This window comes from Colletotrichum tamarilloi, assembly GCF_030869305.1.
Source record: "Colletotrichum tamarilloi strain Tom-12 chromosome Unknown Scaffold_23.1, whole genome shotgun sequence".
Classification (NCBI taxonomy): Eukaryota; Fungi; Ascomycota; class Sordariomycetes; order Glomerellales; family Glomerellaceae; genus Colletotrichum; species Colletotrichum tamarilloi.
The window spans coordinates 235,234-255,219 of record NW_026849406.1 but is presented as its reverse complement, the minus strand read 5'-3'; the positions used below and the strand labels follow the sequence as shown (position 1 = coordinate 255,219).

General features: G+C 55.4%; 6 protein-coding genes across 6 annotated transcripts; 2 read left to right on the top strand and 4 right to left on the bottom strand.

Annotated features, from left to right (window-relative positions):
• Nucleotides 1-101: 101 nt before the first annotated feature.
• CTAM01_07466 (uncharacterized protein) lies at nt 102-1,184 on the bottom strand (the record flags this gene model as incomplete). The annotated part of the gene is made up of 2 exons (XM_060523488.1): nt 102-515; nt 663-1,184. The coding sequence occupies 2 exons, from the start codon at nt 1,182-1,184 to the stop codon at nt 102-104; spliced, it is 936 nt and encodes a 311-aa protein (XP_060381864.1).
• A 461-nt stretch (nt 1,185-1,645) lies between these two features.
• CTAM01_07465 (RecQ mediated genome instability protein Rmi1) lies at nt 1,646-2,386 on the top strand (the record flags this gene model as incomplete). Its single annotated transcript, XM_060523487.1, has 1 exon — nt 1,646-2,386. The coding sequence occupies one exon, from the start codon at nt 1,646-1,648 to the stop codon at nt 2,384-2,386; it is 741 nt and encodes a 246-aa protein (XP_060381863.1).
• Nucleotides 2,387-2,659: 273 nt separating this feature from the next.
• Nucleotides 2,660-6,963, bottom strand: CTAM01_07464 (tetratricopeptide; the record flags this gene model as incomplete). The annotated part of the gene is made up of 2 exons (XM_060523486.1): nt 2,660-6,782; nt 6,845-6,963. The coding sequence occupies 2 exons, from the start codon at nt 6,961-6,963 to the stop codon at nt 2,660-2,662; spliced, it is 4,242 nt and encodes a 1,413-aa protein (XP_060381862.1).
• A 956-nt stretch (nt 6,964-7,919) lies between these two features.
• Nucleotides 7,920-13,361, bottom strand: CTAM01_07463 (uncharacterized protein; the record flags this gene model as incomplete). Its single annotated transcript, XM_060523485.1, has 2 exons — nt 7,920-8,043; nt 8,092-13,361. The coding sequence occupies 2 exons, from the start codon at nt 13,359-13,361 to the stop codon at nt 7,920-7,922; spliced, it is 5,394 nt and encodes a 1,797-aa protein (XP_060381861.1).
• A 1,942-nt stretch (nt 13,362-15,303) lies between these two features.
• On the top strand, nt 15,304-15,432 carry CTAM01_07462 (uncharacterized protein; the record flags this gene model as incomplete). The annotated part of the gene is made up of 1 exon (XM_060523484.1): nt 15,304-15,432. One exon carries the CDS (start codon nt 15,304-15,306, stop codon nt 15,430-15,432), a length of 129 nt encoding a protein of 42 aa, XP_060381860.1.
• Nucleotides 15,433-16,900: 1,468 nt separating this feature from the next.
• Nucleotides 16,901-19,299, bottom strand: CTAM01_07461 (glycoside hydrolase family 5; the record flags this gene model as incomplete). Its single annotated transcript, XM_060523483.1, has 3 exons — nt 16,901-17,551; nt 17,603-18,853; nt 18,916-19,299. The coding sequence occupies 3 exons, from the start codon at nt 19,297-19,299 to the stop codon at nt 16,901-16,903; spliced, it is 2,286 nt and encodes a 761-aa protein (XP_060381859.1).
• Between the last annotated feature and the right edge of the window lie 687 nt (nt 19,300-19,986).

The window sequence follows — 19,986 nt, the reverse complement described above, 5'->3', positions numbered from 1 at the left end:
TCTCTTTTGCTCAAACCATAAAAGTTGCGCCAAGCCCCAACACCAAATAACTCCATCGCTATGCTCGCAAACCCCAAACACGACACCAAGAACAAGACACCTCACGATCTCACGCTATCCTTTGAAGCCCTCACGCTGCTCTCCCCAGAACCACCAACCCTCAACGCCGCATCCCCCTCTTCAAGACACTCAGCAACATCCTTCCCGCCGACGCCCTTCTCCTTCCAGACCTCCAGCAGCCGCCTCGGCATCTCCCACGCACTCCTTGCCTCCTCAACCTTGCCCTCCTTCACCAGCCTTCGCAGCTTCTCAGGCGTTCCCAACACCTCCCTCGCGAGCTCCCGCGTCCTCCGCCGCGTCGCTACCGCCGCCTCATCCTCGCGCTCCTTCGACGTCGGCGGCACAACCGTCTTACGCAGCGCTTCGCGGATCGAGCTCGCCTGGGCGTAGATACCCGCGATCGCAGGGTCGAGGGTCGAGGCCATGGGGTTCAGGGGGTCCATATTTGCGCGCATCTATTTTCACATGCCCCCAAGGGTTCCGTTTAGCTTTTATCGTTCTTTCTGATCTTTTCTTGTCTGTATTTCGCTTGGGGACTTGGCTCTCTCTGGGATTCATGAAATAGCCAAAGACTAAAAATGAGACTCTGTTCTCTTGCTTACCTTGCGAATCGTCTCCGTCGCGGATATAAGCTTGGAGTAATTATCATACACCAGCGCCTTCTTCTCTGCGTCCAGCGCCCGGATCTCGCCCAGCACGCGGGTATACACCCTCAACAAATCGTCAAGCGTGTTCTCCGCCAGCGCCTTGCGCACGTAGGCCTCGGCGTCAAATGACGGGCTGTCGAGCTCGCTGGGCGGGACCTCGGAGTGCTCCGCGTGGCGCTCGTGGTCTTCTGTGATTTCTAGCGAAGGAGGCGTGCCGTTCCCGCCGGCTGCGGCAGCCTTCTTGAGGTTGTAGTACTCGCGGAGGGCGGCTCGGTTCGCGCGCTTAGAGGGCGCTGGCGCGGCGCCCCCGGATCCGGTTCCATTGCCGAAGGTCGCGGAGGAGCCTGGGTTCGGGGAGCTTGTGAGGGAGCGGGGGGTGTCGAGGGAGGGTCTGGTTGAGGATGTCGGGGTGTGTGGTTGTGCTGAGACGCGGCGGGTGAGGGCTGGCGGTTCGCGGGGGGATGCGATTGTGGACATCTTGGTGTGATGCAGGCGGCCTTGCGTAAGAGACCTTCTTTCGATCGTTGCAAAATCAAAAAGCACGGGAAGCCAATTGAGGGATTGGTCGGAGGTGTTCTGTTCTAGGTGTTTGCGTAGAGTTGGATGGTAGTGACAGATCGAAGGAAGCGAGGCTGACCTTGGGAGGACGACGGGGATGCAGGCGATAGGTCCGCGACAGAGCTCCTGTGGGGAAGCGCCCCCTGAACTTCAGCTGCACAGCGAGGCTGCGCTAATTGACACATGCTAAACGCCCAGGATCTGCAGTGGGGGGGGTGCGCGCCCAGGGTTTTAGAGATTTTGGGGTAGCTTACCCCACTGAAGCTTTATTCTTCTCCATCTCCAACCTAAACTCATTCGAAAGCAAACAACAAACTTCCCTCTCGATAGGCTCAGGATGTAGACACTCACCAAACCTGAACCGGCACATGAAAGATAACATGGAATACACATCCAAGATCCGCTCCGCTCTCCAAACCCAATCCTTCCCGACCCCCTCCCTACCCTGGACCACAACCCTGACCTCGCGCGTCCCGACCCCCCCTCTCCCCTCCCTCATCGCGACCGCCAAAGCCCGCCTCCTCGCCTCGGACCTCACGACGCCGGGCCTCCTCGAACCCTCCGCCACTGCGAGTCTCCCCACGACAACCACCGATCAACCCGAGTTGACCCTGCAACGAGACGTCCCCTGCCAGGTTCTCGACGTCGAGAACCTGAGCCTCTCGCGCTGGGAACAGGTCGAGGAGCTCGAGGCAGTCGCGAGGGGGGAGCAGACGACGGGGCGGAGGGTGGTGAGACTTGTTGCTGCCACTGAGGAGCCCGAGTATGATAATATCGACGAGGGCACCGGCGGCGGTGGGAATGCTGTTAGGGCGGGTAGTAGAGCCATCCAACCACAACAGCAGCAGAGACGGAGCGCTACCCACAGGCTGATATTGCAAGACTTCAAGGGCAACAAGATTTACGCGCTGGAGCTCAGACGGATAGACAAGATTGGGATCGGGAGCACAAATATCGGCGAGAAGATTGTGCTCAAGAAGGGGACGGTCGTGGCGAGGGGCACGGTGTTGCTAGAGCCGGATAAGTGCGTGATGCTTGGGGGCAAGGTCGATGCGTGGCAGAAGGCTTGGATCGAGGGGCGGATGGCGAGGTTGAAGGAGATTGTCGAGGGGGAAAGGTGATATGGCTCGAGGAAACCGGTGTGAGTGTGGCATCACTTGGAGTTTGGCATTGATACCCCCTTGCTTTGTTTGCTCATGGGAAATCGGGCAGGACAAATTCCCTTTTATTCCTTTTTTTTTCAATTCGTAGTCTAGCTTGCAGCAAACTCTAACAGGTCTCATGAAGAGCCGCTTTCTGATCCATATCTGGTCAAAATTGACCCTGTACATGGACCCTTCACCTATCTTGTTCGGTTCAGCAGCAATAACGGTAATATCAGCACTTCATCTGGACTAGCTGCCGTAAACAGCCTCCCGCAAAGAGTTCCAACCATCAGGCTTCCAAGGAGCCAAGAAGATGGCCGTCTGCGCATCTGCCGCGACTCCCGTCCCAGCATACGCCTTTGCCAAACTCTCCGCCTTAAGCGTACCCCTAGGCGGCGCTGCCTTCTTAGCCACAGTCAACGCCATCGCCGCAGCATGTTGCTCCCCGCTAAACTCGGCCAGGTTCGACCAGCCGTGAGGCAGGTGAGGATAGAGCATGATATCCGTCTGGATCTGCGTCATGACATCTTCCTCCGTGCTCGAATCCCCGAGCTTCGCGATAGCGTTGAGAACCTCGCCGATCTGCGACTGCTCCGCGTCTCCGACGTTGTGGCTCGTCCGCAGCCCCTGCAGCTCCGACACGACGGCCTCGACCGACTCCTCGTCGTTGTCCAGGATGGCGATGACGCCGAGCAGGAGGACGGACTGGACGTGGTCTGGCTGTTTCTCAATGACCTCGAATAGCGCGACACGAGCCTTTTCGCGGGACTCTTCGGCGCCCGTGGCCCAGAGCACCTGCGCGAGGAGACAGACCGCATCGGGGTTGTTGTCAGACTCCTCGAGCGCCGACTCGAAGCACAGGAGCGCCTCGTTAACATCCTCGCTGTAGTACTGCGCCAGCCCGACGGTCAAGTGCGCCGAAAGTCGCGCCTTCTTGCGCTCTTCCCTGCTCAGCTCGTTGTCGGACTCGTCGGCGCTCAGTTGAATCGCCATCTCGCCGCACTCGATGGCTTGCTCGAATGCGCCCGCGGCGAGGTAGGACCGCGCCAGGTCGGTCTTGGCCAGCGCGAAATGCGCGAGGGACTGCGGGGACTCAGTGACCTCGTAGTCGGACTCGAGAATGCCGCAGATCTTCTCCAGCGTCTCCACCGCCTTTCCCGTATCATGGGTCCGCTCCAGGAACATGGCCGACAGGTGTCCGTACGCGAGGTCCTGTGGCTTCAGGCTGTTGAGCTGGCCGAGGCCGAAGATGGGCTGAATCAGGGAGGCGACGTTGGCAGACGTCGTGCCCAGGATGAAGTCGAACACGGCCACCGAGTACTGGCGTCTGGTGAGCACCGACGATGCCTCGGCGATCTCCATGGCGTGCGTGAACAGGCCCCTGGCCTCCTTGACCTTTCCGTACAAGAGTGCCACAAAGCCCTGGCCGAGCCACGCATGCGCGTAGTCGGGATCAGTTGACTGCGCCCGGTTAAAGGCTTCGTTCGCGAGCTGCACGTCGTTCTGGAGAAGGGCGAGGGTGCCGAGGTTGGTCCAGGCTGCCGGGCTTCTCTCGTTCAGGTGTAAGCTGCGAACGAACGAGTGCTGCGAGACGGCCGGGTTGACCTCGCTCGTGACGACACCCAAAGAGTTCCAGAAATCCGGGTTACCGGCTTCCAGTTCAATGGCTCGCTTGAAGCACTTCATGGCCGTCTTCAAGTAGACGCTCGACTTCTTCCTGATGCTCGAGGGCAGGCAAATGTGAGCCCGGTGCTCGGCCCAGCCAAGGTTATAATATGCGACTGCTTGGGCATGCAAGTCGTTTGCAGAGACGTGGATTGCCCGCTTATGACACAAGATGGTTGCGTGGATGCATCTTGTCAGATCAACACCAAGTCTCTCATCTTCAGAGAACAAGCCCTTTGCAGATATGACACCGGTTCCGACGTTATCCACGTCGGCAAAGAGGTCATATGCCTCCTTGTCGCCACTGTCGATTAGTGTCATGATTACATCTGCTGGGAAGTCAACCGCTCGGCTTTGTACCGCGGAAAAGACGGAGCAAGCATCCGCAAGCGACTTCCAGAAGTTGAAGGTCTCGGTGACGCTAGGAGCGGCCTTTGATGCAAAGTCTATCGTGTCGATGGCGAGGTGCACCGCCTTGCCAAACAGGCCCTTTTCTACACTGTCGAGAGCACTGTCAACCATGGTCTGTATTAGAGCAATGGCAACTCCGTCCTCATCAGGGCGGCCCTCAATGACATCCTGGTACAGAGCGACGGCCTCATCGAATTCAGCCAGCTCACGCTTGACATTAGCAAGCATGTACTTGGTGAACCAAGTGTCGCCCAGAGTCTCGGCAGGCGCAGTCTCCTCCAGCTTCTGGGCGTTGAGAATCGCCTTGGTGGCTGCGATGTATCGGCCGGAAGAGTAGTAGCTTTCGCCCAGGCCGACCCACGAGTGATAGTCCTCTGGGTGGATTCTCAGTGCAGACTGGAAAGACACAATAGACTTGTGGAAATCCTGCTTGTTCAGCTCTGCCACGCCAAGGGCAGAGAAGGGCCAGCTGATGCCCTTCCTCTTCGAGCCCGGGGGCGGCTTGACCTTTCCAGAGTCAACCACACGCTGCGCCACAAGCTCGACTCTGTCCCAGTCGCCCTCGTCAGCAAAAGACTCAGCAAGACGCTTGGCGGCTTCGACCTCGGAAGCAGAGAGCTCTACAGCCTTTTGGAAGCAGCGTCTGGCTCTCTTCTTGTCTTTGGCGTAGTCGGCGTAGTAGACACCGAGACTCGTGTAGGCTGGCGCAAAGTTGAGATTGTTCTTCAAGGCGTCCAAGAAGTACAAATAAGCGCCGGTGCGGCTTTTGCGTGCTGCCTTTGATGTGTCAATGTTCCAGATGCATGAACCTAGTCGATACTGTGTCTGCGCGAGAAGCTCCTTCGAAGGCGTAGGCATCTCCTCGATGAGAGGCAGCGAATCCTCCAGCTCTGCCTTTGCAGTCTCAAAGTCTCCTTTGAGCGCCTGGACCCAGGCAGATTCGGTCTTGACCCGTAGGTTGGAGGGGTCTCTCTCCAGAGCACGCCCAAAGAAATCTATGGCGTCGTCGTAATCCTCCTCCTCTTCGTAGATGAGACCGACACCAATCAAGGCTGGAGTAGACGACGGATCATGTGATAGAACCCCTTCAAACAGCGACTTGGCCTCAGTGTGATGTCTCGGTGACTGGAAGAACACCAACCCTGTTGCCAAGTACAAAGAGAAGGCATCGTGGGTATTCTGGAACGACATGCCAGTCTTGTTTCTCTCCGTTTTGATGTGTCCCATCGACTTTCGCATCAGTTCAACCGTCGTTTCGTATTCCTCCAAATGCTGGTAGTACTCTCCCATTAATCGGTGAGCGAATAGTGAGTTCGACGTAGTGATGCCCTCAGTCATCATAAGGATTCTATCCTGTTCGGTGAGAGGCACCATGGAAACGCCGCCTCCCTCGTCGTCCTCGCTCTCCTCCTCGGTTTCCTCCGCTTCGAGAGCCGCCGGTGTTGGCTTAGGGAAGGGAGAGATGCTACTCGTAAGAAAGCCGGTAATGACTTTGTAGAGATCGGTCTCGGGGAAGAACGTGCAATAGTCTCTCAGCATATTGACGTCCCATTCCTTGATCTCTTTGGCGTCCTTGTAGTCAATGGCAATCTCCCAGGCAAGCCGGAAGGGGTGCTTGATGATGACCATGTCAAGCGCCAGTTTCAGGACAGCTTGAAGAGCCTGACCCTTTTCCGGGCCGTGTGGTGCGACCAGGAGCCGGTCGTAGCAGTACTGGAGAAGCTTTTCTTCATATTTCCGCCGGAGATCGTCATCGTTCGTCCAGTTGATCAGCTGGTGGTAGACGAACTCGAGCTTGCTCTGAGCTATGACTTCACGCTTGACCTCGAGCGTGACCTCAGTCAGGCGCGCGCCGATCCTTGTCCGTCGTTCGCCAATGAGTGTATTTATGCGCTTCTTCTCGTCTGTCTCAATCATCTGCGCCATGGTCTCGTAGGTTTTGGCCGGGTGTGGAACGCGACCCTCGAGAGCAGGGTAAATCGGACTCCCGGGCAAGATGACACTGAGAGCTTCGATGTATTGCGAAGTATCCCCTTGAGATCTCGCAAAGTCAATGAACTTATCAATGACATCTTGACACTTGTACATGTCTTCTGCATCACGGTAAATCTCAGCCAAGCTGATGGCAGCCTGCTGGTAGGCGGCTAAGCGTTTGCGGTCTTGCTTCTCGTAGAGCTTGATGAGGCCTTGCCATGCCTGGCTGTCCTTTGGTCGTAGTGAAGCCGCAGACTTGTAAGCCTTCTCCGCGTCATCGACACGGCTCTTCTTGTCGAGGGCAAAAGCGAGGAAGATGGTCCTGCGACCAGTGTCAGCAGCTGCCTTCGGTGTAGAGACGCAGGAAATCCAACGAGCCCTTACGCTTGGTAGTTCTTTGGCTCCCGCTCAAGAAAGTCAGTCGCCTTCTGAATAGCATCATCCCATTTTTGCTGCTTCATGGAGTCGCCAATGGCCTTCAGCACAGCCTTGGCCCCGGACATCGTGGCTAGTGACAGATGTCGTGAATCATGAACGTGAGGTATTCTTCCAAAGGTGGGGCATCACCGTGGTGCTGGAAGGCCGCGAGTGAGAGGAAGAAAGAACGTGAAGGAAAATAAGAGACCGAGAACAGAGGTTCGGGATTTACAGTGTGTTGATCCAGCCCTGGTGTGTGTTGGCGGATGAAGTGAGATTCCCGTTGGTGCCTTCTCTTGCAGTAAACCCTCGCATGAGAGGCTCAGTGAGGCATGAGCTGTGGTGAGCGCTACAGAGGGCAGTGCCCCACCATCAACACCTCCCTTATTACATCATGCCCCGCTTTGAGCATAGCAGCTCCCCGACGTGGCACCTACCTTAGCACTGGGTAGGTAGGTAGCCATAAGCTTTACATCACCACTATTCGATAAGATAAGGAATTCCAATCCATCTGATAAGGTACCTTACCTACGATAGGTACCTATGAATAGGTACCTTAGTTACCTCAACGTACCACTCTGACTGCGACTGACAACTAACGGATTATAGTAGTTAATCAATTAGAAGTAAAATAACAACAATGACCAGCGACTTCAAGCATAATAGAACAGTCGCTCCGTGGAGGGTTGCTTTGAGGGGATTCTTTTGCCCTTTCCATGTAATTACTGGCCGCCTCGATATGTACTACGCCAGCCCCGAGTTCTGGGCGGAGTTCGGGCCGCCCAGCAGAGGCGCACTCTACTTAAATAAATATTCAAGAAGCAGACGAGCACCAAGAAAGTACACGCTTTGCGAGACAAAACCAGTGATCCGAATGCGACTCCCCTTGCGCCATCGCTGCAACGACCAACGAGCGTCTTAAAACAGGCATTTTCACGACGAGTCCGCCCAAAATCTACCGCCCTGACGCGGTCTCCGCTACACACGCATCCTGTTTCTTTTCTCACAGAGCTCACAGTGAGCTCTCCAAGGCCTCTCTCCCCTAGACGTCTTTCCCGCGAATCTTGGAGTACAACACCGTATCGAAAAAGTTGTAATTAGGGTCCAGCTCGCAGAACGGGTGCTGCGAAAGCAGGACATCTGCTGTAGGCCGCTCCAGCGGGTTTCTATCGAAAGTTAGTACTGGACTAATGACCATATGGGATCAGACTTACACAGTGAAACAGTCCAGCATGAAAGCGATGGCCAGTGGACTGATTGTTTCCCGAACTTCATCAGGGATAGGCGGCGTCTCTCCATTGGCGATCTTGTAGATGGCTCCGACGGCTTCCTCTTTGGACCAAGGTCGTCGACCAGCGAACATCTCCAGGACAACGCAGCCCAAACTCCAGATGTCGACCTTGGCGCTGTAGCCCTTGCCTTCAGAGCGGATAACCTCTGGTGCCATCCAGAACACTGAGCCCTGCATCGAGTTGGACTTGTCGTTGCCGTAAATGTTGTCCGTCTTCTTTGAGATACCGAAATCTGAAATCTTGCAAGTTCCGTCGAGGTCTAGCAAGATGTTGTCCGCCTTGAGGTCGCGATGCAAAATACCCTCTCTGTGAAGGTACGCAAGACCAGAAAGCATCTGCCGAGTGAGTGATGAGACGACAGACTCCTCAAACTTGCCGTGCTTGCGCAGGCAAGATCCGATACTGCCACCAGAAATGTACTCGAGGAAAATACTGATAGAGGTCTCCTTACGCTCGCATCCAAGGTATTGCACAATGTTTACGTGGTCAAGATGCTGCATTGTCTCGATCTCCTGATCGAGAGCTGCCACCAGCTCACGCATCTTTGCCTTGTCGCCCTGCGCAGCCTTGGGGTTGACCTCGACTTCCTTGACAGCCAAGAATTCTCCGGTCGTAGCATTCATACCGAGATAGACACGGCCATACGTACCCTTGCCGATAAGTTGGCCCTTGAACCACCGGAATGTGGTTTGGCGTTTGGGGATGGTGTCCTGGGGAATCTGCGGCATGACCATGCTGCCTCGCTGATCGGGCCGAATTTGTACAATATTGGCATTGAACATCTTTGTGCTCTTTCTCCTCATCAGTACTGATGTGTTCTGGGTAGCCTGGCCAGGTTGTGTAGTTGTCGTCGTGGTGAACCGCTTATTAGCCTCATGAGCGCCACGGGCAACCTCACGAATGGACTTCATCCGGCCTAGGCCGCCTGAGCGTCGAACACTCCTTTGTGCAACCGACGCGACCGACGCAGGACGCTCAAGTGCCTTGAGAGTAGACTCATCCGATCCAAGCGTATCGTTGTCGTTGTAAAATGATCGATTATTGGAAATGGCCGCACGAAGACTTGGTGGTGACTGGGGTGGCGCCGGACGTTTAGAGGCTTCCTTCTCCTCTCCCTCAGCGATGGGAGACGGTGGGTTGGCCTCTGCCTCGCCTTCTTCCAGTACGGGTTGATCAAGATCCAGGTTGGGGAAGAAGTCATCGAGGTTGTTAATAAGGGCGTCGGTGGTCGGGCGGTTGGCCCAGACATCCTTCTCTACAAAAGACTTCCTCCTGCCCAGCTTACTATCCTCAGACTCCGACTGAGGCGTGTTTGGAGTTCTGCGTGAACTCTTACCGCTCCTGGCACTCATGAGAGCGTCTTCTTCTTCGCCTTCGGGGGTTCTATTGCTTGCACTGCCCAAGGACTTGGGAGACGTGAATGACACTGAAAGCTGCTTTCCCTTAGATCTAGACGTATTCACCGTCAAGTTTGGCCGCTTGTCAGTCGATTCATCAGGCGAATCGTCGCCGTCAAAAATACGAGTGATCTTTGTCGGCTTGGGCTTGGCAGCAGCGATGGGAATTGCAAACAGGCCATCATCTGAGTCATCCCCTGAATCATCGGCACGCTCTGGAGCAGGTGGCGGAGCAGGCTTCTCAAAGCTGACTTCGGATTCGAGGAAGTCAAAGTCCGGCCCGTGAGACTTGCGACGGTGAGGCTGGGGTGGTGCACTCTGGGGAAATGGTGGGGGGTTCATGGAGCTGGGGCTGATCTCGCGCGAGGCAACTCTGTGTACTGTTTGGTTTGTTTTAGCTGCCATTCCTTTCTTAGATTGCCTCCGCGGGATCGGAGTACCCTCGGGAGAGTAGTCCGGCACAAAGAAGGGCATGTTCCCGCGACTCCATGTCAGAGTGCCGGGCGAGCCAGACAACGCTGATTGAGGGCTGTCTCGGCCCGAAAACGACTTCGCAAAGTCAACAGATGAAATAGCTCCCTTACCTCGGTCTGAGTATTCGTTGCCTAAAGCCGGTTGCGATGACACTCGGTTGGGCGACTTGGATCTTCGGTTAGCGTTAACGCCAACTGCCCCAAGGCCTCTGCCCATGCCCACAAGTGCTGCACCAATCCCGGCGACAGGCTGGCTCGAAGTCTTCTTTTTACGGTCTCCGTTCTGGCCGGGGAGCTCCATGTCCTCGAACAGAGTCGAGGGCCGTCGCGGCGTAGGAGCTCCATCGGCAGACGACCGCATCGCATGCCCCGTCTTCCGACTCAATGAGTTGGCTTTGAGTAAGGTAGCTGATGGGTCACTCGGCGGCGCAGGAGGCTTCCGTACGGGGAACAGCACTTCCGGCTTCTTGTCCTCGTAAGGTGATTGGCGTGGCTGGTCGAAATCGACGGTCCTGCCGTGAATACCATACGGCGTAGTAGCACTCTCTGGCGTGTTGCCGGAACCAGCAGCTTTACGTCTCTTTTCGAGGTACTCACGCTGCTTACGCTCCATCTCGGCACGATACTCGCTTGCTTCTTGAGCAAGCATCTTGTCATCTACCCTTTCGCCGGTCATGGTGTTTTGCCTCGATGTTGGGGGAGAAGAGCTGGATCTTGTCCGCGACAACCCGTTCAGTCGGTTGTATGCCTCCTCGTCAAGGGATGTATGCGTTGGGTTGCCATTGGCGTGGCTAGAGCCTTGAGGCGCATTTCCACCTTGACGGATGAAGAACTTGAGAGCCCCTGTTGCATCGGCCCTATGCTTGCGATTATTTAGGAGTTTCTGGTCGTCCAGAGGGTTCTCATGGTTAAATTTGCCAAGCTCTGTGAGGTAAATTTGAGATGTCGTGGCATCCATCAGACCCAAGTTGCTACAAATGACGAGACGAAGGTCCATGGCCGATTCGGCCTCGGTGATGTCGCACATGCGATAATTGTATCCGTCCAAGGTAGCCAGCGCAAACACTCTGTTAGGGCCAGGACGTCTAGACTTGGCCGAGTCCTTTTCGTGAACATCAAAACTGGATCCAGGTCGAATGTCCAAAGAGGTTTCGCTGTTGTTTCCAAAGCGGGAGCCAAAAGAATGAGGCTTGAAGCTGAGAGCTGGAGACGTCGGCGATTCCATGTCGTCGGGGCTTGGGAAGCCGTCTTCTTTCTTTTGCTTGTTCTTTCTCGACAAGAAGCTGAGACTGAGGAAACTCTTAGAATCCTTAGCAGAGGACGGAGGCTCGGTGCCGGCTGAACGATCGCCAGTAGAATCCTGCGGCGATGGACGCCCTCCGTCTTGCCCGAGCCGCCGAGGCTCGCCGTTTCGAGTGGCTTGAATGATGTCTGCAATGTTCATCCCACTACGCAGCATTTGAGTAGCTTCAGGTGGGATACCTGACCCGTAAATAGCGGCGTTGGAAGAGACAGAATCTGTGCTATTTCTCGACCTGTGTCCAAACTTGGTCGAATGAGGAGACGCTGACATGTTGCCAGCGGAGGAGGGGAACAGCGAAGCGCTCTGAGGATTTGGACTGCCGTTCGGGCTGTCGGTCCGCAAGGGGGGTGGACGGAATGTGCCCTCGCCGGACTCGCTGGCATTTGGACTTTGCCGGCGGACCCCATCCCCATCAATCTGCTTCATGATGTTTCTGTGGCTTGAATCCGAACTCATGGTGCTGTTTAGAGTTGGCATGGTCGTCGATCTCGTTTGCGAAAATCGACGGCCGCCAAAACCAGGCCCCGGCGCTTTGATAGGCGTCTGCCGTCCATCAGTCTTTGGGTGTTCACCCACACGGGTAATCATACTCACGTTGGGAGACTCTGCCATATCCGTCCCAGCGCTAGGTAAGTTATTGCCGTGGTTGACCGACTCTTTTCGGCCATGCGACGAGACTTTGGAAGGGTCAGCCGGCCGGCCGGTCACGATGCTTCTGATGAGACGTCGCATTCTTTTGCCTTCTTCTCGCTCCCGCGGCTGATCCCAGCCCGTCCCGCTGTTTGTGCACTCGACAGCCAATCTTGGGTACACTTGCTGGTGCATCATGCCAAAGTTACCCCGACCACCGTGCATACTACCGAGCTCAAGGAAGTGAGCACCATGCAGATTAAGCCCCTTGAAAGTCTCCTGCCAATCCTTGGAGAATTGATTCGTAGCCAGCCACAACAGCACCTTTTCCAACGGCCATTGCGCCGCCAGCTCTGGGTGGATGCTGGAGGTGCTAATTGACGTGGCATTGGAGGTCGTTGACATCCCACGGCTGTGCATTGCTTGAGCGTACATTCTGTCTCTCCCTCCTGACACATCGTCTTGCGGCGTGGTCATTGCAGTATCACCGCTGGTCTGACTGTTGGTAGGCCATGAGCTCTGAGAGGTTGCCGAGAATGTGGCATTTTCGTCAAAGCCGCCTAGACCAGGTATTCCAACGCCTTCGCCATACGTGTCGCCTTGCGGTATGTAGGTTGCCGACATAACATGTTCGTTCGGTGGAGGTGGCGGCGGTATCGATAGTGTCGTTCCTGTCGCAACCTGCGCGTGTAACTTTGGATTGTAGGCCTGGTGTTGTCCAGGTGGGGGAGGTGGCATATTGAAGCCGCCACGACCGTCGTACATGCGCCCAAAAGCGCCGTGCCATGGTGCTTGGCCTGCCATTGCGCTTCCAGGCGGTGGCCCTGGAGGCGGCGGAAGCATCATTCCACTTCCTCCCGTTGCGCCAGGAGCAGAAGGAAATCTCGGGGGCGGAGGAGGTATCGACATCATGTTGCTCATCTGGCCTTGCACGGGCGGCGACATAGGCGGCGGTGGAGGGGGGACCTGGAAGGGCCTCGAGGGGTCGGTCGAAGAGGCATGTCGCTGGGTGTTTTGATACATGGCCGGCGGGGGAGGCGGGCCAGCTCTGGTGGCTGGCCTCGCGGGATCGAGCCCGAGTAGAGGTGTTGTCGGAACGGAGCTCGCAGTCGAGGCCCTCGGGCGAAGACCGCCGGCGGAAAGAAAGTTGGAGTTCCTCGGCTGAGGATACGGCGAGAGAGCGCCGTTACCGTTGATGTTCGGAGACAGGATCTTTGGTGTTGTCGAGCTCGTCGTCGAGGTATGGGTGGGTAAGTCGTTGACGTTGAAGACGAAACCGTCGAGATTGTGTATCTCGTCTCTGGATCGAGGCACAGATGGGAATGGGCTCGAATTTCGGTCGTGGGTATCAGATCGGGTCGCAGAGCGTTGGCGCGAGCTGGTGCTCATGGTATGCCAGGTATGGATGGTATGGGTACGCGGCACATGGCAGGGGTGGTGGTGTGGGCTGGTGGGCGCGAGCGGGCCTTCAGACCGTAGTCATGTTGCGGTAAGGCGGCGACTGTCGCTGTATTGGCACCAGGGCGTTATGCCTAATTATCGTAGATCGTGTTGGTGGTCTTGGCGAGCAGCTGCTTGGAGTTTGACTCTCTCGGGCGCGCTAGGTATATCTGGAGGAATTCGTCAGGTTGTAGGAATGTTGAAGAGAAGAAGACGAGAACCGAATGGGGACTTTGGACGGGAGAGAGGGGTGGGTGGTATGTGAATGTAAGGTAGCAGCCGTTCAATGTCTTTCAGCTTACGGATGTGGATAGGTAGTGGCAGACTGGCAGGGTACTGGTATGTTGTGCAAAAGCGGGCAGATAGAGGCAGAACAGAAGACAAGCCCACAGAAAGGACAGTACCTACACTCCGTACCCTGAGTGCGTGAGTACTTTGTAGCGCGCTTAGAGAATGGCGGATGCGTGTGAATGCTGGAGGCTGGGCCGCGACGAGGTGCGTCTACACTAACTCTTTGGGCTAGTGTTGGCAGGCTATCTCTAAGACTGCAGCGAGTGGCGGCAGAGCATTCGTAGATGGGATGAGACTGTTCGAAACTGGCGTGGGAAGTGGACGTTGGCTTCGGCTCTGGCGTGCGTTATCCCACGCACACGCAGCTTTTGGCGGGGGGCGGATGTGCCGTGCAGATCTCCGGGCCAATGAAGGCACCGTGAGGGTGTGACGAGGGGCTATTCGTACAGCCTATCCGTCCGGCAACGACCTCTTGCGCTGGTCGTAGGATGGAAGAGTGCGACTCGTGGGTTTCTGGCTGGTAAAGAATCCTGTGTGGGCTTCGGCGCAGACGATACAAAGGCGCAATCACGGGTCCTTTTCAGAACGATGTCAGGACTCGGTGATGGTCAGTGACTCGTTTTGGGTATACCGTATGAATCGTCGTCGGTAACAGCTTGTACAGATAGAGCGCGATCAAAGACAATGCTCATGTGTCGTCGTGTTTCCGTGTTCGTGGTGGTTTGTCCAAGTCCAAGATGTTGCCGTCTTGTTCTCGGCAGCAGAGGCCAGTGGAAGCCAGGCGCGCGCAGTGCAACCAACAAATGGAAAGGACCTGCCTGCTTGGTTGATTCCTTGCATGAGCACACAGCACCTCATCCCAAAGGTACGTCCTCGCAACCATTACATCGGCTTACTCAGCTGGGAGAGGTCTCGAGGTACGAACTTCGTACAGATACCGGTACTTTCAGGATTCTCTGTTTCATCCCCAAATCCCAATGTCCGCTAAATCCAATTCCAGCCTCATCTCAAGATCCAAGAGTAAGACACACCTACTCCAGAAAGCAGCTAGACCCAGATCAATGAATCCACCCGCAACCCGACGCAGGGCCCCGTCTGTTTCATTTGGGCCTTTCCAGGTTTGCATGAGGGGCCGGGTAGCGGGTGCCCACCTCGCGCTACCTTATTAACCTGCCGCTCTAACACGAACAATTCATTTCAACTCGACCCCCTTTGCTCGATATTTTCAAATTGAACGAGGTGCCATCACTCGTTTTTGATACCGATGGAGATGAATAGTCATTTGCAAGTCGCAAAGTAAGGGGTTTGCAGTTCAGATGCACAACTACCAGATGCAGCACACTGCATGAGAATAAGTGCTCATCGGCGTGCACAAATTGAGGTACATGGCTGGGTATCATCGAAAGCGTATTGAAAGCATCAGTGAATACCAACCAGAACCAATCACTCCTCTTAAAGCAGCAAGGCACACAAGCGCTCCTCCAAACCTCCCCGCCGCCAGACCGACGAACCGGTGAGCCGCGATCCTCGCAAAATGCAGCCAACCGCCAGCATGGCTCTCGACGTCTCATTCGCCAGAATCCGACAAGCGCCATCTTAAATGTCTCCGGCTCCCCTTGTGCCCTCCTCGTCCTCCAACTTGTATCCTCTGCTGTCCTCTTTCGTCCTTGAGAGAGAATCAGGAATCAAGGCCCAAAGTTCTTTCAGGTTCCAACCGTGCGACGTTTGAAGTACCCGTGCCGCATTATGGTCTACCCCAGACCCGGCCGCCGGCCTTAGTCCCCGCCCCCGGTCCCGCAGGAGCTTCTTCGCCTTGGAGCATTTTCAGCCTCAACCTCAAGACGCAGCTGCGAGTTCTCAGCTCATGGGTTTCACTCAACCTTCACTTTGGAAGAAAAAAGATGTTCTGCTCAGGAGATCTTTGTGTCTCGCCATTAATGGTTACTCGCAAAATATACCTACTCTTCGGCGCAATCGCCAAGCATCGCTACTCTCTCCCTCTCGAGGCCCAAACACCTCCATATTGCATATCAACCACATATAGAAAACACACTTATAGTATCATCTACCACTACCCCATTCCCAGCAACAGTTCGTTCATTACCGGGCAAGAGGCCCAGCTGGCCGACGTCATCCCCCACCACTGAAACCAATATCCACAACCGTACAGATCATCGACGACATGGATTTCCATTCCACCTGGCGTTGTCTTTCCGCTATAATGCAATTGACCTCACCGAACAAGCACATACGACCACACCCATCGGAAAATTCGGGATCCCGTCCGCTCTCCCATAGACAAGCCGATGAGGGCCAGATCAGTAGTTGAGTCGGTGACGATCAGCGAATACCTGGTGATGTATGTTTTTGGCCTTTTTTTTTTTTTTTTACCGGCCAAGGTGTGTTATATGTCGCTAGCCATATCTCATCCCACAAACTGAACCGTCGTGTCCCTGACAACTCGCGGATGTGCCATGTATGATGATGTTGCAGCCGAGCCGCCGCCGGGGCCGGGAGTGCATGAACCACACCACCCGAGCAGCCGACACAAACGCACGTCAACGCTGCATCAGAGAAGCATGAGACAAGTTGCCCGGTGGACCACCAAGGACAAGAAAAGTTTAATTGTAGACTGCAGAAGAAGGGGGAAGGGGGGGAAAAAAGACTGCCGCTTGACCATTCCTGTCCGAAAACCCGATGTAGGAGGACTACTACTAATGAGAATCGGGTAGGTACCTTAGTCAAGTCAGCTAAGCGCAAAACTTAGCCCATCATCGACATGCGTGTCATCGCAGACTAATGTACCTAATCTTACTAAGGTGATGTTGAAACATCGGATGTATTTGCAGGGTCTCTCGGTTTGTCTTAGTTGCTTGCTAGATATGAAAGATTAAGGGGCGATTAGGGACACGCTCCACTCAACATTACGTTCAAACATCACGAACAATTACGGGAGGTCATCATAAGCCAACAAGTATGCTCCCCATTAACTCCCTGATAGCCAGAGGTGTGCCTTGAAAGCCGCCAAAAATCCTTCGCCCTCTTCATTGCTCTAAATGTAAAGAAAAAACAATGCCTGCAATAACCACCTCTTGACCATCACATCATGGGCGGGCCGTGTGGCGGACCCTGTTCGTATCTCTGGATAACCTCGCCTGGCAACTCTTCTCATCCCAATCCTGACCATAACACACTCTTTACATCACGCTGCACCTAGCGTAGTTCTGCTGGCACTGCTCCAGGTACCCCATGTCCTCCTCGGATCCTTCGACGATGTTATGCTGCCTCACCAAGCCCGTAACCTTGAGCGTCTGCTCCCCGTCCGCGTGCCACCACCTGAGCTTCTGCAGCAGCGGGCCCTCGTCATCATCCATGCTGATCGCCCACTTGCCCGACGACACCTCGACCGTGCAGTTATCCTGTGGGTAGTGAAACTCGGGCAAGAACACCACCGTCGGCGCCGTCTCGGATGGAGGCGCGGCGGCCTTGAGCTTGAGCGTAAAGGTGCAGCTGCGCAGGTCGAAGCCGTACTCGAGCACGTCGCCCGCCACGACGACGGGGGTCGGCCGCACAAAGGCCTCGGCGGCGCGGAGGCCCGGCGCGTTGGTCAGCTCTGGGTCCTTGGAGGGGGCGGATGATATCGACGGGTTCGTGATTGTGCTTTGCAGGTTTTCCGGCGTGACGGTCGATTCGTCCGGAACGTCTCTGCTCATGGAGTTGCGCTTGAGGTCTGACGACGGGTTGGGTGATGGGCTGCGGGGGAGAGGCGACATGGGTAGTGTCTTGTCGTCTAGTGAGAAGACTGACAGATCCTCGCCGTTCCAGAGATCACCGTGCTCGTGAGTGTTCTTTAACGTGTGTTAGCTAGGGTGACATCGCGCATGAGAGAGGTTGCTTACCTTTGCAACGTAAACCCACAAACAGTGGCCTTCCATACCCGAGCCTTCGGCACCAAAATAGTTGGCATCCAAGGCAGCTGACTGATCCGAGTAATCTCCCGTCTTATACGCTTTCTTGTCGCCCATATCGTATGGGATACCGAATTCCGTCATAACACATGGGTGATTACCCATTCTATCCAGGCCTTCTTGCCGCAATGACGCAAGCTGGTCTTTGAAGCAGTTCCGAATAGCAGTCTCACCGACCTTAACAGAGAGTGCCTCGTGCCAGTATCGCCCGCGCAACACGCCAACAACGTCCACGTTCCATACTCTGTTCCATCGTTTCGTCATGAGTGTAATACCATCGTACCAATGCGGTGAAAAGGCCATCATCGGATCGTCGTCGGCGGTGCCTTTGATCTGAGGTGGTAGCTCTAGTGTCGGGTATTGCATCAGCATAATGCAGTTCTTGTGAATGGGGCGGATAGCGTCTCTGTATAACCGGTAAGAGTCCATGAAATACGTATTAGTAAACTCTGGGTGGTCGATCGTTTTCCCGGTCCTAGGGTTTTTGGAAAAGTAGTCCTTCTTGACCAGGGTATCCGTCTTCGTATCCCAGATACCGTGCTGAGCCCAGATGCACTCGCCGAGCTTCCAACCCTCGTCTCGCTTCCAGCCGTATCTCGAGTCGTCATAGTCGGCGGGCAGCCAAGCCATCTCACCGTGGGGGTCAATCAGTGAACGACCGACCTTGTACGGGCCCATGCCACCCATGTCCCACGTTTCCACCTCGCAGGCGCGGCCAGATCCCGTGAGGAGCGTCTGCCAGATCGTCGGGCACGAGCCCTTCTTCAGCTTCTGCGCATTGGGGATGACGGCGATATCCTGGTAGCCGACCAGACCGCAGCCCGGCTCGTTCATGCTCTCCCACCCGATGACAACCTCGTTCTCGAGGTCGCCGGCCTCGTGTATGCGCTTCGCGAGGTGCGCGCAGGCGGCGACGAAGTGGCCCTGCAAAAAGTCCTGAATGTTGATGCCGTTAATGATGCACTTTGGCGCAAAATCCCTGCCGCCAAAATACATGGTGAAGATTGTCGCGGCGGCGAGACGCCAGTAGTTTGTCGACCAGATCATCTTGGGGAACTCTTCGGGCTTCGGGTATGTGTTGTGCACGATCGCGGCCTCGGTGGCGGAGAAGCTCTGCGGGTTGAGGCCGCAGGCGTAGATTGTCCACATTGGGGCGCCAGAACCACCACAGTACCTCGACCACTGTAGGATTGGTTTGTTAGCCTTGGGAACCACATGATGGGGGAGAGAACAGTCAGACATACCACGTCCTGGTGAGGGTCCATGAAGATGTAAAAGCCATATTCTTTAGCTATCCTCAGAATCTCAATCGTATGCTGGATCCATTCTTCATCGTAACGTCCTGGGCCAGCGGCTTCGATGGCCTCCCAGGTGAAGACGTAACGGATGGTGTTGTATCCGTAGCGCTTTATCCTCGAGAAATGAACGTGAGCCTCGTCCTTGGGAAAAGGACGGTTGTGAAACTTGACATTGTCGCCATCGAAGAAGTCGTCGCCAATGTGCGAGGGTTGATCTGGCTCGCTGGGGAGCTTGGCGTCGGCGGCGACATTGAGGCCTCGAAGCACAACTTGTCTACCGTAGCCGTCGCGGAACTGGCCGTCTTCGATAGTCAATCGAAATGTGGACATGGCGAGGGCTTGTGTTGTCGAGATCTGGCAGTGCTTCTCGTTCGCTATGCCGCCAAGGTGCAATGACGACGTCCTGGAGCTTGGAGAAGGAAGAGACAAATTCAACTTTGCGGTTTCGAGATAGGAGAGCAGCAGGACACACGCGCAGCGACTGACGACGGCGGACTGCACGGGTCACGAAAGGTCCGAGATTGGAATAATTGGGACGGTTCGATGACGTCCTGACGGGGTGCCCTGATTAGCGGGATGCGCAATGTCAGTCGACGGGTGGAGGTACCTTATCGGGCCCAGCGTACGGCTTGAGCGACCGCCAAGCGCTAAATCCTTCGGGGGCCTTTACCTTAAGCGAGTACAAATGGTCTACCCCCCTGCCGAGCAGTCCATTACTTTGACCTTGAACAATGGAACCGTTTTGTTTCCGTGGCTACGGGTTTAGTTGAAGAACAAAGCAAGCAACCCAAGGTAAAGTAATTCAAAAAAGAGAAGAGAGAGAAAAGGCTTGGCTTAACAACTAGGTATGGGAAGTAGACCATCCTGGACTTTTAAAGAAAGACACAATCGTCACGCCTGCCATAGCGCAGCGTCGCAGCCCTCATCCAAACGCCCTGCAGAGTCCCGGACAATGCAGCGCGAGGTAGGAAAAAGCGTCTGCGTGACTGCACCTGCCACCCTCGCTCGTTTTCGTGT